The 17,100-nt window shown below is 50.6% G+C and overlaps 1 protein-coding gene across 1 annotated transcript in view; it reads right to left on the bottom strand.

Annotated features, from left to right (window-relative positions):
- ONECUT2 (one cut homeobox 2) overlaps nucleotides 1–16,897 on the bottom strand; it is a 44,607-nt gene extending 27,710 nt beyond the window's left edge. Inside the window, exon 1 of the mRNA XM_010961319.3 lies at nucleotides 15,297–16,897. Coding sequence (XP_010959621.2) covers nucleotides 15,297–16,533 — 1,237 coding nt within the window. The 5' untranslated portion in view covers nucleotides 16,534–16,897. The remainder of the gene's footprint in view (nucleotides 1–15,296) is intronic.
- Nucleotides 16,898–17,100: the final 203 nt, after the last annotated feature.

Raw genomic sequence — 17,100 nt, 5'->3', positions numbered from 1 at the left:
CACATAAGACATACAACAAATTATCTCAGTGTCAGTTTCTCACTAAAGTTAAGATAATAGCAGAACCTCTTTTCACTCAATCTTATATAGATATTGTAAACATGTGGATTTATACACTCAAATCTTAAAACTCCAGTAAAATCAAAGGTAAAAAAAAGCTAGTTAATTTTTCCCATGCTTAATTACTTAGTTCAATACTGTGTAGGCAGAACTGTGTATATCCCTGAAAATTTTTGAACTACTGGGTTTCAAAGACCTCCAGTAACTTTATGTTCTCATTTGCGAAAAGACAAAGAAATGAGAAAGAAAAAGGATAAACTTATAAAAATGTTGACCTCTGGCTTTTTTCCTTACAGGTAAATCTAAGTCAACAACAATCTAAGAATTTTCAGTATATCAAGTAATTGCCATTTATATGCAAATTTGGTTTACTGATAATTAAGCTGACTTAAAACAGTCCCTGTGATTAGCTGATGTGTTTGCAGGCTCAAATGTCCCAAAATGGGTAACATTTTCAGCTGTATGTGGAAGCAGAACCACCTTTGTTATTTACCAAGCCATCATGAACATTGTTTTCACCATACTAAGCTTATATATCACTTCAGGTTAACATAGGAATCCATTTCTGTCAACAATCAAAGAATTTACAAAAAAGAATACATTCTGCTTTTTAAAGAGTAGAGGCTAGAAAAGGATGCCAGAAGTAAGGAAACATACATGATCTATTTCCCCCCAACCCAGAGTGAATGAAATTAGGAGAGTCCAGGAGTGCATCAAATGACTCAGTTGGAAAAAAAGCCCACTGTGGGTTCAGCCATGGACCAGCAGCTGTGGGAGGCACAAAGGATACAGTGTCTTCCCTCCAGAGCCACAGGAAAGGGATACAGAAGAGACCCAGAGAGTGGTGTAAGACCACAGCTAAAAAGCTGCTATGTAGTTTGAAATGGATGATTGCAACCACAGTTGAGAAAAGGAAAAAAAAAAGAATGGGCTAGAGTTTGCTGGGGACATTCAGAGAAGGAGGACCTGAGGTGGCCAGGAAGGATGGGGAGGAACTGAAGAGGGCCAGGTAAGACATTCCAGGTAGGAAGAAGAGAGTGTGCAGAGACACGGACATGGTGAGGAGGGCAACATATCAGCAGAATGCCAAGGAGAACTACCTGATTCGAGCAGGTTACCTTGAAGACTAGAGTCAACTGGTAAAACGGGTCAGTAGTCTGGTGTTCAGTGATCATCAGTTCACATCCTTTGCCTCATTGGCAATAATCTGAAACTTTGATTCGGACTTAACCCCACTTCAAGATTTCCTTTGAAACTCATAGATACTTGTAGTATCTTAGCTTAGGAAGAAAATGACATTAATGAGAACTTGATATTGTGAAATATGAAGTACTGCCCCAAAATGATGCACCAACACTGATGCTTGTTTTTCAACTGCCATCTACTAACCTGGGGGAGTAAAATGGGCAGAAACAGTGTCATATAAAAGTATTTATTAGTCTACTCACAGATATTTATTGGCTGCCATCATATGCTAAATCCAATCTTTGGTCTCATGGAATTTACAATCTGGCTGGCGGGGCATTGACAAGTAAGCACGTGATATCTATCTGTGTTCTATGTGAAATGGGAGCGGTAATCCAAGGAGATCCCAATTTAGCAGACCAGAGAAGACTTTCTAGAGGCAAAGACCTCTAAGCCAAGACCTGAAGTTAAGTTAAAGTTAGTGGAGTGAAGGACAAAGTGTTCCAGGCCAAAGGAATGGCCTGGTGTGTCTGAGGAGCTGGAAGAAGCACAGCGTGTCTGGAGCCCACAAAGAACGGGCGGACTGATGTGAGATGAGGCAAGAGGTGAGCAGGGGTTAGTCTACACAGTGGCTAGTACACCCTGCTCAAGGATCTGGACCTCCTCCAATGGTCAAAGGGAGCTTACAAAGAGTTTTTAAACAAGAGTATAATGGGTTCCAGAAAAATCACTCTGGCTTAAGGTTGGAAAATGGATGGGAGAAGGCAAGACTGAAAATGGGAAGACCAGTCAGGAGGCTGTTTCAATTGGTGATGCCCCCAAGGAGGGCAGCAGCAGAAGGGATGGAAGCAGATATATAGTAGGTATAATCCACATGGCTGGGATGGTTGACTCGTAGGGGAAAAGGAAAGAGTCTGAGTTGATTCCTGGTTTCTGGTTTGAGACTCTGTGTACAAGGTGATGTTATTGAAGGAGAGAGAGAATAAACAAAGAGACTCATATTTGGTGATGGTGGTGATGGGGGCTGTGGGATAAGGAAAATGAGATAACTTTAAGATAGACTGAGTTTGTGGACACTCAGGCAATGATGTCCAGATGCAGAAGGAAATAGGGACCTGGAACTCGGGAGAGATATCAGGGCTGGAGAGAGACCCAGAAGCCCTCAGCATAGAGAGATGACAACCAAATGTATGCACTCTTCCAGGGTGAGTATGTTGAGCGAATAAAAAAACAGCCTAGGCCTGAATGCTGAGTTGGATGGACAGAGCAAGAGAAGCCCAGAAAGGAGACTGAGTAGGAGTAGGCAGAATGCCAAAAAGAAAAATAAGAGAGTACAGTATTTCAGAAGTCAGGGGAAGAAAGGGAGTGGGGAGGGTGGTCAGTAGTGTGTCACATGCTGTGGAGAGGCCAAGCTAAGAGTGAGAAGAACCCACTGGATTTAGCTACAAAGATCTCAACAGTGTGACACTGGTAAGAGCAGGTTTAGTAAGCAGGAGTGGCTGGAACCAGACAGCAAAGGGCTGGGACTGAAGAGGGAGGCAAGAAACAGACACTGAGTTATAGCAACTCTTCCTAGAAGTGAAAGGAGGGAAGAGCTAAAGCTAGAACAGGTGTTGATGGAACATTAAAAAAAGAGAGTCTGGAGCACAAATTTTCTGATGGGAAAAAGCTAATGAAGAAAAGGAGGCTATAAGCACAGGAAAGGAAGGGGTCCTGAGAAGACAGGAGAGGCAAGGCCCAGAATGAGGTTGAGGAATCAGTTTCAACAGGAAGAATTCCTCTTCCCTTTCAGAAGAATGAAAAAAAAAAAAAAAGATGAGAAGAGTTAAACATTGAGAGTGACTAAAGAATTCATTCTTGTGCCTTGAATGTGAACTGATATGAACTCTGCTATATATTAGGAGGCATCTGAATCTAAGATTTAAAAAAAAAAAGATTAGATTTGGGAATCTGTTGCACTGTTTCAGAAAAGCAAAAAATTCTTTTACCCTACACTTTTTTTTTTTTTTTTAGTATTTATTGTCAAAGGAGACTATAAAAGAGGTCCTGTTTATAGTGCAGTTTTAACAAAATACCTTTGAAAGCCACTAGAAAGGACATGCATCATTTAGTGTAAGCCTTGCAGAATGGACTGCTTTATTTTAATAAGATGCAGTGATGCATATAAAGTAGGCTTTAAAAAAAAAAGGCTTTGCTTACTGTCAAATCCATGTTTTACTGGGAAAGGTTTTGATAGTGTAACCCAAAAACTACTAGGAAATACATGTCTGCAAATTGGAAGATCCTATGACTTGAGGAAACTGCTCTAATCAGTGTTTATCAAGTAGATTTAAAACCAGTTCTTAGATCTTATTCAAATATGTTTCTGCTCATTTAGAGAGCAAAATTTTAGATATTTAGACACAGAAAACAATTTTTTTTTTAACACTAAAAGTGAATGCTCTACCAGATTTAATTGTTTGAGGCTGGATTTTCTTTTCACCCAAGAGCCACTTGGAATTTAAAGATGAATTGTCACAGGGAAGAAAATCTCATTTATCATACCCTTGACTTTCTTTTTAAGGGGATACACTTGTCTGTTTCTATGCTTCACCTCCCTCAGAACCACTTTAGTAGTAAATTAGGCTTGAACTAAAGTTCCTTGATATAAAGCAAAAGTTTTACATTTTAATTAGCTTTGGGAAGTCAAGGACCATTTTACTAGAAACCTAAAGAGATGTAAGTTGTGCCCAACCACAGACCAAAAGGACCCACCTGCCTTCTCTCTCTCGAATAAAAACACAAATAAAGCAGAGCAACTGACTGAAAATGGCCAGAGTCAGGGGTCAGCGCCTAATGTCAGCTCTCACCCTGGCCAGGGTCATATGACTCTTTTGTGTGGCCTTGAGGAGGTGACTCAACCCTTGGCCCACAGAAGCTGTGAAGAGGTTCCTCTTAAAAAGATAACTCTCAAGAAATCAAACGCACTTTCTGGATTTATTGGCGGTAGTGATGGCTCTCCCAGCAATATTACTGCTAATATAATGTGGATCTTGCTTAATATAATGAAAACCATGTTATCAAAAATCATGAGCATATACATGGGGAGAAAAAAAACCTGTTTTTGGATATCTGTGTAGGACAACCAGACCACAAACCTTGAAAGGAAATCCTAAATCTAAAATACTGTGTTAAGAGTCTCAATTGGCGGCTGCAGAAGCCAGGAACATCAAGGAAAACAGTTCAACTCCTCCTCCCCTCAACAGAGGTAATGTTCTTCCTCTTTGAAAGGAAAGGGTCGTTGAGCATCTTTTGTCCTCTCACCGCCGTCGCCTCCTTTCCCTTTATTATCGCTGACCTCACACAGAGAACCGAAGCCACGCGCTGATAGTGGAAAATATGAGGCCCCTTTCTGTCTGGAACTCCGAGATTTAGAGAGCTGGAGCTACTGATCAGGGTCTTGCCCGGATTTAACCCGGTAGAGGACCCATCTCCCTTCTCTGGGTTGAGATGTAAACTCGCTCGGACCATAGCTAGGGCGCGCTGGCTCTTGGGGCGCTCCGTGGCGCTGTTCGTGGTGCTGAAGCCTGCGCCGGGGCGCGGAGGCAGCAACCCACCCACAGGCGCTCTGCTGCCAGGGGCTCCGGGGACCGGATAGATGTGAGGCGAGTCTGGAAACAGCTGCCACCCACAGAGCTACATCCAGCTTCACAGTTTGGCCCCAAGTGTAGCTCACTGGCTTACTTCTTTTCAACTGCAAAACGGCTGGTTCATTCTCTTCCCAGGAGATTTCACAGAGCCCACCTCTGGCTCACTGATCCAGCACATTTCTTTCCTAATGTCTTTCCTGCTCATACGAATTCTCTCCCACCCCCCTCTCTTTTGTACAGTATTTTGCCTTAGCAGAGCACCTTACACTTGGCACAGCCCTCACTGGCACCATCAACTGAGCCATTTCTCTTACACACAAAACCAATCCCCATCCCTTCCAAGGATTTTTTTTTTTTCTTTCTCTGCCCCTCCTCTCCCAAGCACTTTCCAACTAAGCAGGAGACTATTACCTCAATGTGCAGGGTGGATGAATAACCTTACCCATCATAGCAAAACTGCTGATTTCTCCTTGGCAACGAAATAGAAGAGGCAGAGGTTAGAGTCCCGAAGGACCAGGAAAAAGCCCCTTAAGAAATTTTTAGGAAAATGCACATAATGGTCAGGAGGGTGGGGAATGGAAACAAAGATACTAGGAACAAAGTGAAGGAAGGGGCTTGGAACTTAGAGGTGCAAGGCTTACTGCAGTTAGAAGACTCCCGGCAGGTGGCACTCTAGTTCAAGGTGCTCTTGATAGAAGCCTTGATTGTGCTCTTGGCTCCACCTCAAACCTTTTTTCTGCTAAACAATCCCTCCTCACCCCCCTTCCCCCCAGCCACGTTTGGAAGTCTGTCTTCCTCTTGATCTAAGCATGTATTCAGACTATATTCCTGCTAAAAAGCACCGTTTGCACAATTCTATTTACTGTAATACACAATGTTGAAGGGAACATAAATGGGAAAGAGAGGGTCAGTGGGAGAACTGTTTTTTTTCATGTGTGATTGATGTTGCTCAGATCAAAACTGTGTAATCATCAATAACATGATTCAGCAATTGGGAAATACAAACACGTTGTGCAAGGGCATGCTTTGGTCAAAGCCCTGGAGGAGCCCATGGGTCTGGGCCAAGCTTGGGGAGGGCGATGCCAGCAGGATGCTTTCTCCCACCCACCAGGGCAGAGCTGGCTGTGCCTACAGCCTGACTTGCGTGACCTTTGGCTTTTGCAACACACATGCGGATGGGCCAGGGTTAATGGCACTTCGCAGGGAGCTCCAATTGAGTAAACAAAAATGCCTTGCCCTGTTCTAATGGAGCACATTATTCTGAAGCCTAAGCCTTCATCCAGGCCCCTGCAGCTGCTCTGCAGGTCAGTGCTACCAATAAAGCAATTAGCCAATGAGAAAACCCTTCTTCCCCGAGGGGGACTCTGGGGTTTTGTTGCAGTTGCTGTACTTTGCTTTGGGTTTTTAAACAAGCAATCCAAGTTGATCTGAGCCTCTTACATCAGACTCTAGGATGAGGACAGTGAAATTGTGTGTTTGCTGAGTGTGATATTTTAAGGGACTGGTCCCTTGTTCAGCACAGACTGGCGAGCTCACTGCTTCCTGTTCAATTAACCTGAACCATAGCTGAACTCTGCCCTTTGAACTCACTCAGCAGATAAATACATTAGCTCACCTAAGGAATCATTAATATTTTTCAATCACATAAAACAAACATGAATGTCTGAACAAAACCCAAGAGACAGCCAATTAGGAATAGCACATGGAACATGTTGAAAAAAATCACAAATGAATGTTATTTACAGAACAAAAAGGGCCAAGAAAGAAAAAATGGATCATGCCAACAGTTCTGGAAACAAAGAGGACTTTCATGTTCATATCTGCAAACATGAGGGATATCGAACAATATTTAGCAATTCCTGTTTCATCTACACTGCTCTATAAGAAAAGTTGTACCTTACTCTTGGTCTAGTTTCTACCCACATCTGTCAGAACACATAACTCCAAGCCCCTCTCTCTTCTAAAGTAACTTCAGTGTCCTTGCTTATATACAGAGTCTAGACTATAGCGTTTCTGGGGACAATTCTATTCCTAATTTACTACAAATGAACTAAAATAATTTTTGTGGAAGTAGTACTGCTTTTAAGTGAACCAGCCTAAACGAACCAAGCCAGTGGCTTGATTTAAATAATTTTGCAGTAGAAAATGATATTCCTGAGATGTTGCTACTCTAGCATGTAAACAGATTTTGTTTTGTGGAGAGGGAGGGGAGGGAGGGAGGGAGGGAGAGAGAGAGAGAGAGAGAGAGAGAGAGAGAGAGAGAGAGAGAGAGAGATGCTAAATGCATCTATTTTGTCCTTATCTCCACATGTCATCTTTGAAGAATGAGAAAAACATCCCCAACTGAGTCATTACACATTTTAGTTTGATTCAATTTCACTTCCCACAATTCTGCCTCCTGACTCCTCCCCTCCTACCCCCTTTTCATTTTTGTTTGGTTTGGAGTGTGGGCTTAATGCCCAGCTATCCTAGATGAGAACACTTAAAGGAGTATCACAAGCACTGAGGGTAAATCTATTGAACGAGGGTCTTTAACTATGTGGTTTCCTTAAAGGGAAAGGTTGGATCAATAGGATCAATATGAAAGGTTTCCCTGGCCCTGCATAAAAGGGTAAGGGCTTCTCTTTTCACTGGTTTAACTTTACTCTCTGACAAATGCAAATCAATGGATCTGTGTTTACAACAGATTCCCTAACAGACCCAACTTGGGTAAAGCCCAGAGCCTCACCATGGGGGTGGGGAGTCCAAGCTTGTCTCGGGGGATGCTCTAGGGCAGAGCTTAGAGCTCAAGGTCCTGGAGGATGGAGTGGGCTTGCTGCCTCCCCCCATCTCCCGAGGATCCTGCTGCTGCTGCCTGTGGTCTCTCCAAAGAGGACTGAAATAAATGGAGTGCCAAACAGGTTCCTCCAAGGATGTCTCAACCCAACATAAATATAAAGCCCAAATTCCTAGGATCTGGTGAGCCAGTCAACCTTGTTTCCTACCAATATAGATTTGGGAGGTTGACTACACAGAGGATGCTGGAGTGGGATACCTACAATTGGAGCAGCCCAAGTGTTTGAGCTCTAGAATGCTCCTTCTGCCCTCTCTCAGGCAGTAACTTGCTCTCTTAGCTATTACCAGGGAAACCACTAAAACTGTGGGTTCTTTCCCCCTTAATTTTACCTTTCCCTTTAAAAATGTGATGCTTTCCAGAAATTACATGGCTTCAAGTCAATACCAGTTACAGAGAAATTATTTTTCTTCCTGCAGGAGAAAGTATATGTATATTTGATTACACGAGCCAAAGTCCAATGCTGATTAAATTACGTTGGAGGTGTGCTTCCAACCCAAACAAAGTCTGCTTTCTACAGAAGAGTAATGGATCTTCAAATGGCGAAAGAGGCGCCAAGGTGGAATGCAGAGCCTCCCTTCCCTCTGGGACAATTTGTGTGGGACAGTTTTTCAATAACAAATGTCCACAGCTTCTAGGAATCCTGCTCCTCCAGTGAGACTAGCTCTGTCTGCAGAGCCCCTAGCCTACCTCCCTGCCTCGCCCATCTGTACCTTGTCATGCATCAGATGGGCTGAGTTATCCAATCAAACTCCCTAGCTCCTCCCTCTCGGGCCCTACAAAGACCTATGCACATTTCTCAGCGTCATTGCCTGGAGTGAGTCTTGGAAATGAAAAAAGCCTTTCCTGAAAGCACTGGAGTGTGTTATAGGAGGATGGACTGGGTGACAAGCGGTGATGATGGGCCTGGCCCACCTTGAGCAGGCCCTGTACCTGATAGCATAAATGACTGCTGGGCTCTGACACAATGGTCTCCTCCTACCAAGAAAAGTATCCCCTTGGAGGAAGCAACTTTCCCTGGGTCAGGAAAAGCACAAGTTTCTGAGATGGTTGGGGATGAGGATAATCCAGAGTCTGTAGATGATGTTTAAGGCCCAGGGTTCTTCAATATTCACCCTTTTCCCCAGGGCCCTTTATCCAGACAATTATTTCTATTTATTCCCTCCTCATTTCCCTTCCTTTGGCAAGAACCCAGAAACTAAATCTCTCTGCTTCTCCTCGGAGGTTTTCATTCCTCCAGGGATACCCTGACATGATACCACTTTTCCTCAAGACAGTTTCTGCCAACACCAGCCACCAGCGTAGTGTGGTGGGGTCCAGGACTTTCTTCCTGAGAACTCTTCAACTCCCTTCCTCTGTTCTTCTTTAGAAACAGGTTCAAAAGGCCAGAAAACCAAGAGGTGACCCTAAAGTGAAGTTCTGGGTTGAAGACAGCAGGAGAGGCAGCCTCTTTTTCTCTCAGGGTTCAGGCCTGAGGCTCTGGAAGGTAAAGCCCCACCAGGGGCCCTCTTTATCTCTGGGCAGACCTGTGTCTCAAGAGGGAAGTGGGGCCTCTCTCCTTTTGGAAACACAGAGAATCCCAGGGAAGCCCATTTCCCCCTCTGCCCCACCCTCACCGCACCGTTCACCAGGAATCCAGCCCTGTTTGGGGATTTTAAGGTGGGGGTGGGGAAGAGTCTAAGACTCCACGCTCCAAAAGCCGACTCACCCCTCCCAGAACCTAAAGACCCTTCAAATGGGCATGTGAGAAGCGGCCAGCTGTCCTTCTCACCAGAAGGAAACCATTCACCCTTTTTAGTTTCTGTATCTGATCACCTGACCTAGTTCACTGCAGTTTTCAGGATGGGGTAGGGCTCGTTCTGACCAGCAATCAAGGAGCTGTATCAAACCTCCTTTCTTTAAGGAAACCCACTGGTGGGAAGATGACCCCCCTCTCCAGGGAGTGGGGAACAGAAAGAAATAACTGCTTACCCTTTGCCACAAGTCAAAGCAGAACAATGAAAGATATGATTTTCCCCCCTTTCACCTCTCCTTCCTCCTTTTTCTCATTTCGTTCTTGGGGGAGGAATTTTCCCTCCTGATTCAGAACTTCTCTTGAAGGAAAAGCTTAGTTTTCTCAAATTGGAGAATTTATAATTTTAAAAAACCCAAACAATTTAGTTCTCATCCTACCCCCATCACCGCCCCAGCTCTTTCATTCTTTCATTCATTCAGTGTTCCTTCTGGGAGAATAAGCCAGGTGGCAAAGGGAGCGGCTGGCAGAGTGTGGAGGTCTCCCTGCCGGCTGGCAGGAAGGAAAAGCTTTGAAGTTTCTTTTCCAGTCGATTCAGGTGTCTCAGAGAAAACCTCTCTGAGTCCTCGTTCTGAGGGGACGTTCTCTCCGCCTTGTGGGAAGAGGACGGTCCCCCCAGTCTGGTTTTCTTATCTTTCTGCCCCAGCTGGGGTAAGAAACAAAATTCTTCCCTGGTTGACCCAATTAGACCAGAGCAGAGCAGGCTACTCTGAGGGATGAAGCCCCAGCCATCATCACTTGGGCCTCATTTAATTGTCCAACTAATGCATCGCTGTAGAAAGTCTGCGAATGGGAACATTTAAAGCGATTGTTCTTTTTTAGCGAAAACAAATACGGATGGAGGGGATCCGCGGGTCCGAAAGCTGCGAGGTTAGTAGGCAGCTTTAGAAACATGGCTTCTATGTCATACCAAGAGAAGACCAAATTTCCTGGCTAGTTTCAGTGGAAGATGATGAGTTGCCCTGGGCCCTGTTAGACCAGACGCGGGCCACATGGGGAGCAGGTGAAGGCCCCTCGAGAACCAGAGGAATGGGAGGCCTCAGGCGCCGTCCCCCGCACCGCCTGCGCGATGCCAACCACCCTGAGAGTCCGCAGCGGGGGCGCAGAAAGCGGCCTGCGCGCGCGGGGATTGAGGGAGACGGCTGGCAGCCCTGCGACAGGAGAAAGCCTCGGGTGGGATGTAGCGGGCCCGGGCCGCGCGGGAGCGGCGCAGCGGCCCGACCCGAGAACCCACCTGGAGCTGGGGAAGCTGCGCGACAGAAGAGCCGCGGAGAGCAGCAGCTCTGCGGAGAGCAGCGCCGCGGAGAGCTGCGCGGCAAGAGCGCCGGGGAGGAGCTGGCGAGCGCTCTGCTGGGAAGAGGGCGCCATCGGGCTTACTGGAAACGCGCCGGATCAGGTTCCAGATCAATGAAATCTGGGTCCACACGTTTACGTTATTGTTGCCAGCATTAATGCTCTTTTAATCTTCTAAACATTATCAGCATCGATCTCCCTCCATATACACATTTGTTTGAGAAAGTGACATAACCACACGGTGGAAAGCCTGGAATAAAAATAAGTGCGCAGCCTCTCGCACCGAGGGCGCCCGCCGGCCTGGGCTACTTCTCGCGCTCAGGTTCACTACCCTCCCTCGCATCCAGCCTGCTCGGCCTCGCTCCCGCCCACTCTAATGCAAGTTAGGAAGGTGTTCTCAAGGCACCTGGGACTTGACTAAGCAGGGACTTGACTAAGCAAGGACTGTAGCGAGCTTTTCAATTCTTAATCCGACCTGCCAGCGGGCGGAAACACCGTGTGTTCTGTACCGGCGTGGGCTACAATCGTCTCTCCAGATCGGATCCCGAACTGTCGGGAGAGACTGGCTGAGCCGGGCCGGAAGCCAGACCAATGGAAGGGGAAAAGAGTGGTGGGCTCTACAGATGAGGCCCCGGCCCTCGGCACTCGGCCCTCGCCCTTAGGTTTAGCGCGGCCTGAGGATTTCCCCTGGCGCCAAAAGGAAATGCGCACGCACGTGGTGCCCCTGGCAGGGGCCGCTGCGTACTGCCCTGGCCACTCTCCGCCGCCGCGGACATCAGGTGGCCCAGACGACATCTCGTTGGGTTGGTTAAGGGCCCACCGCTGTCTCACAGTGTTGGCCCCAGATTGGCCGCTGAGAGCAGTTGTCTGGAGAAGGCCGGGCGTCTGTCTGTCAGGCTCACCGGAGGCAGAAACCTCGGCAGGGTATGTTGTCGGGGGCTCTGCTTTGTCTTGCGGGCGTAGGAGGAAACCACTCTCGCTATCGGGCCTGGATCTTCCTCCGCAAGACGCCCATCCAGTTTCTTGCCTGAGTTCTCTCCGTCCCTCCTAGTTCGTGTTTGTGCTTGGTTTAGAGTCTTCTTGGGCTCAAAGCCTTAGAGGGTTTGTGCTCCGACCAAGGGAGTTTGTCGTTGCCGCTTCCTGCCCTTCGAGAACCAGCCCTGGGGACCGACAAAGAGGCCCAACCCGGCGCGGTTGCAACCACTTGCTGCCCTCACCACCCTTTAGGAATGAAGTCGTGTACTTGGAGCCCATTTCTCCTAAATCTAATGTTGGAGCAATCTGAGTTTCCCCGACATCTTCTCCGTTACCCTTTGAAATGCTATCCGGGGCTGTGGATACGCCGAGGCGGTGGGCAAGGAAGAAAGCCGCGGAATGTGGCTGGGAGAGGAGACGAAGGACCACTTCTATTGTGACCGAGTGTACTTCTCCTAAGGGTGAGGTTGCCGATGCTGTCCCAAATCAGACATCTTAATTCTGCGGTGCCTCAAACTCCTATCTGCTTAGGCCTCTGGGGGCCCCGAAATGAGAAAGAGAAAGGGGGGGAAAAGGAGACAGAGATAGATAGAGGTAGATGGACCTGGTCTCGGTGAGATGAGGGGGCCAGCCGGTCTCTGCGAGGCGTGTACCTGGGAGTCAGGTACAGCAGTCCTGTGGGTTAAACTAGGCTTGTTTAACCCTGGGAGCCTAATGGCGTGCTCCCTCAGCAGCATCCGGCGGGATTCCGATCGATACTCCTAGAGGAGAAGGCCTCAGCTTTTCTTCTCCATTTGCTTCTGTCTCCTAGCGCTTCTGAGCACATAATACCTACTTACCAGTCCCAGCTTCTGCGTCAGTGTCTGAAGAGACTGATCTACTGACCCCAAACTGAAAAGACTCCTATGTAATAATAACCACTCAACACACTTGTAGTTGCTGATAAAATGGCCAGATAAAAAGGCTAAAGCTCTTGTCCCTTTTCAACTCGGGGTAATAAAACAGACACATATTTGAATACTTGAGCAAAGCAGGGTCCTTGGCAGGAAATTCCCACTTGCTGAAGGAGGCTTTCAGTCTCCCGCTGAGGGGGCTTTCGTGCTCCTGCTCTGAAAAGCCCCGGTGCTGCCCAAGGCCAGCCTCTGAGGAGTGACCCTGGGAGTCTCCCATGGTGGGTGGTGGGACCGGGGACCCCCTGCTCAGGTGATGCCACACTCTCCCTCACCCCAACAATGCTTGAGGCCATTGTAAAAGCTGTTGTAAAAGTGCATCAGACCAGCTAATAGGCAAAGCATTACTTTCCGCATCACTTTCAGACACACACAGGCAAAAGGCACCTGTTTTTAAAAAGCTCCGTCCTTTGCCCGGCAGGCGTGAGGGGGCGGCAGTGCTCTGAGATGGGCTGGAGTTGAATAGCTGTCATCCTGCCTTCAACTGTACTCCAGCCCCACTTCCCCAAGACCAACTGCTAAATTTCTTCAGGCTGCCTGTACCCAGAAATCCAGCTCTCGCTAGAACTCACCTGAGAGGAACCAAGAACGTTTTCCGGAGCCTAAGACAAAGGGGTACTACATTGTTCAGAATTGTCAGTAAGCTTCCAGTTTATTTTTCACTGCTCCTCTCTATTCACTGCTTAATCTTTGCTAGGAACCAAAAGCAATCAGAGAAAACTGCAGAAGATGAAGAGTAAGCTAAATTTGGAGAAAGATAAAGGTGGTTTCTAAATCCATGCAAAACTATCTGGAGCCCCAGATTTGGGGAAGCTCTGAGGGGAAAACTAGTTTTCTTTACCTTTTCAGATCAACACTGCGAGATTACTGACTCGAGATTGGAATCCTCCAACAGTGGGCAAAGGCGGAGTCTGTCAGAGTGGAAACGCCCCCTCCTCAAGCCTGGGCGAACACGCTGCCTGTCACAGCCCCAGCCCTGTCGGGCGTCGGTAGAATGCACCTCATAAGCCAGGCTCAGCGGTGCGAGGAAAGCCCCGGGGAACCAGAGAGGAAGCCTGAGCTCGCCTCTCCAGAAGCGCGTTGTGTGCCACAGGCTCGCAGCCGCGCGAGACCCCACTGTCCGCGCCAGTGTAAATCACTGCCACCACGACTTGTCCCCCAGATAACCTGACGATCTGAAGAGGTAGCCCCAGTCCAAAAGAAGCTGCCCATCCTGGCTTGCAGTTGGGCACGTGAGTCCTCCCCAGTGGGGCGCCTGGACACTTTGCCCTTCTCGGCCCGCGGCTGGGTCCTGGGGGCAGCGCAAATGCCACGCGCACCGCGCTGGGTCTGTGCGCAGAAAAGCGCCCAACTGTGTGCCAGTCACAGCCACGGCTGCGTCTTTCTCGCTCCCGCCGCCCACACAGGAGGTTTCTGCGCTCCTAGAACAATAGAGGGCTGTACCTCGCGGCTCGGCCGCTAGAGGAGGCACAAAGAGCCAAGCCCGCTCCAGAACAATATAGCCGGCGCGTCGCCCAGTCCCCTCCCGCCGGCCGCCGGCCCTCCCCGCCGCCTAGCTAAGCGCACGATCAACGTCCGCTTAACGCAAAGGCGGAGCCTGTAGCCCACGGCCAAGATGCGTTAACTAACCTGCATCTTAATTTGTCAGCACCGCTTCCCGCGAGCTCCTAGCCTCTCCCGGAGGCCAACCAAACCTCGGCAAATTCCAGCAAACGCTGGGAGCGGGGCAAGGGCGGCCGGCGAGTAAGGCAGGGAGCTCTCCACACTCGTTTCTCCTCTCTTGTCCTCCCAAAGAGGTAAATGTGGCATTCCCGACCTTCATCCTTGCACCTTCCCCTCACTGTGGGCAGTGACACGGGACTGGCCCAAGCCCGCTTTCCGTCAGAAAGTGCCCCCGCTAATGTCAAGGCCAGAGATGGGCTCGGAAGCGCTGTTGTAGCCTGGCTACACGTTCTCCGCCTGGGCGAGCTGTGACTCTTGTCAGTGACCAAAGAAGTTTGCCTCATATGGTGGGTCGGAGGAGAGCAGAAAGATCTTTTTCCCTTCTGTAGAGCAAAGCACCCCCCCCCCACCCCTCCACCGCAACTACCTCCACATAGGGAGACTAGGCAGCCTGGTAAACTGAAGTGTATTGTCTAAGCAAGAGTTCAAGAGCACAGGATTTTGAATAAGGGCAATCCCCCATCTCTGTGAATCCTGGAAAGAGAAGCTCCTAGCTGACACCGCATACCCCCATTTCGCCTCCCACAACTGGATACGCGGTTGGAAAGAGGGCAGAGTTGGCACGTCGAGCAGAGTGAGAGTGAAATGGGGGCGGGGGTCGGCCAATGAAGCTCGGGAGACAAGGAGGTAGGAAGGAAAAGAAGTAAAGAAAAAGGTGAAGGGGAAAAAAGGGAGAAAAGAAGAAAGACAAAGAGAAAAACGAAACGGAAGAAGAAATATAGTACAGAAAAAATAAGAACTGTGGAGGAGAGAGGAGCAGAGAACCAAGAGAAGTGGCTAGGCGCGCTCACCCGGGGCCACAGGCACCCCGGAGCCCTCTCCCTGCAACCTAACTCCAGGCGACCCTCTGAGCTTACCTGCCAGGCGTAAGGCAGACATGCGCTGGAACTCGGGCTCCTGCAGCCACTTCCACATCCTGCGGAAGGTCTCCCTGCCAGATTTGAGTTTACTCCACGGTTTCGGGTTCCGGAGCAGGTCGGAGAGAGTCCCCTGAGACCGGCACAACACCCTCTGCGCGAAGATCGCCTGTGGGATGCTGTAGCGCTTCAGCTCGGCGGTGATGCGCTGGGCCACCTCTTTGGTGTTGATCTCCTCCAGCTGGCCTGATGTGGCCACTTGCGATCCCGAAGAGGACGAGGGTGGCCTCTCGCGGCTGGGCGCCAGCACAGGCCCATGGGACTGAGCGTGGCCCGGGTGGTGGAGGCCGTTGAGGTGCGACATCATGGCCGCGGGCGGGGTGCCCAGGCCGCGGGACAGGTGTTGCTCACCGCGGGTCAGCATGGCAGTGTGGTGCGCGTCGAAGTTGGGGCTGAGCATTTTGTCGTGGCCAGGGGGCCCGTAGTTAGGCAGGCTCTGCTGCGCGTTGTGGAGGCCGCCCAGCCCATTGCCCAGCGGTGTGGCGGCCAGCGGGGACAGGCTCTGGCTCATGCCAGGCATCTCCTTGTAGGGACTGTAGAGGTTGTTCATGGCCGGAAGCCCGCGCTCGTCGCGCATGAGAGTGAAGCTGCCGCTGACGTTGCCTGACAGGCGCTGGTGGTGGTGGTGGTGGTGGTGGTGCGGGTGGTGGTGCGGGTGCGGGTGGTGGAACTTGTCCGAAACGGTGGAGATGGGCGGCAGTGGCTGGAGCGGTGTCAGCGTGGTGTAGGTGTTGCTCATGCCCATGCCGGGCGGGGACGAGTCGCAGGACATACTCATGGCGTGATGGAGCGGGATGGAGAGCTCGGGCCGGTAGTCGCCGCCGTCCAGGATCGAGGCCATGCTAGTGACCATGGCCGAGCGCGACGCCGCCGCCGCTGCCGCTGCCGCCGTGCCCAGCTCCTGGTGCGCCGTTGGCGGCGGCGGCGGCGGCGGCGGGCCCCGCAGCGAGCCTGCCGCGCCGCGGCCCGCGTGGTGGGGGCTAGGGCTGGCCAGCAGCTCCTGCTCATGGCCCGGGCCCCCGCCGCCGCCCCCGCCGCCCCCGCCGCCGCCCCCGCCGCTGCCGCCGCCGGCCGGCCCGTGCAAAGTGCCCAGACTTTCCATTGTCAGCTCCGGGTTCATGGCGCAGCCTTCTAGGTCTTTGGTGAGGCATCGATAGGCGTTGTAGGCAGCCTTCATTCAGTCCATCGGGGCCCGGGGGCGGCGGGGGCGGCGGGGGCGGCCGGCGGGCTGGCGAGGCGCGCGTGGCGGAGCTCGGCCGCGGGAGCGAGGGGGGGCGCGGGAGTGCGTGAGTGTGTGGAAGAGGAGCGTGAGTGGGGGTGTGCGCCCCAGGCTGCGAACGGGCGGGCGCGCCCGGGGTGGGGGCGGGGTGGGGGCGGACGGGGCGTGCGTGCGGGAGAGGGGAGGGGGCAGGGAAGGAGGAAGGGATCACCGGGCCCCGCCGCTCGGGCCGGCGCGCTGCCTCGCCATGTCCGAGCCCGCTCCGGCGCCGACGTCTTCTGTTTGGGTGAGCGGGAGCTGTCCAGAAGGGCTCTGCCGCTCGCCGGGGCAGCCAACCTACCCTCCCGTACCCGGGGCGGGGTAGTGCCCGATGGGCGCCGCGAGCAGCCACTCCGCGGCCGTGGCTTCCCTCGGGGGCGGGCCTCCTGCGCTCAACTGCCAATGGCTGGTGAGGGGGCGCGGCCGCACGTTTCATGTTTGGCTGACGGCTCTGTGCCTTTTTTTTTTTTATTCCTCCTTTGCTAC

The sequence above is a fragment of the Camelus bactrianus genome, chromosome 30, assembly GCF_048773025.1.
Source record: "Camelus bactrianus isolate YW-2024 breed Bactrian camel chromosome 30, ASM4877302v1, whole genome shotgun sequence".
In the NCBI taxonomy this organism is placed as follows: Eukaryota; Metazoa; Chordata; class Mammalia; order Artiodactyla; family Camelidae; genus Camelus; species Camelus bactrianus.
The sequence above is the reverse complement of the archived record's forward strand: the minus strand, read 5'-3'. Positions and strand labels throughout refer to the sequence as shown.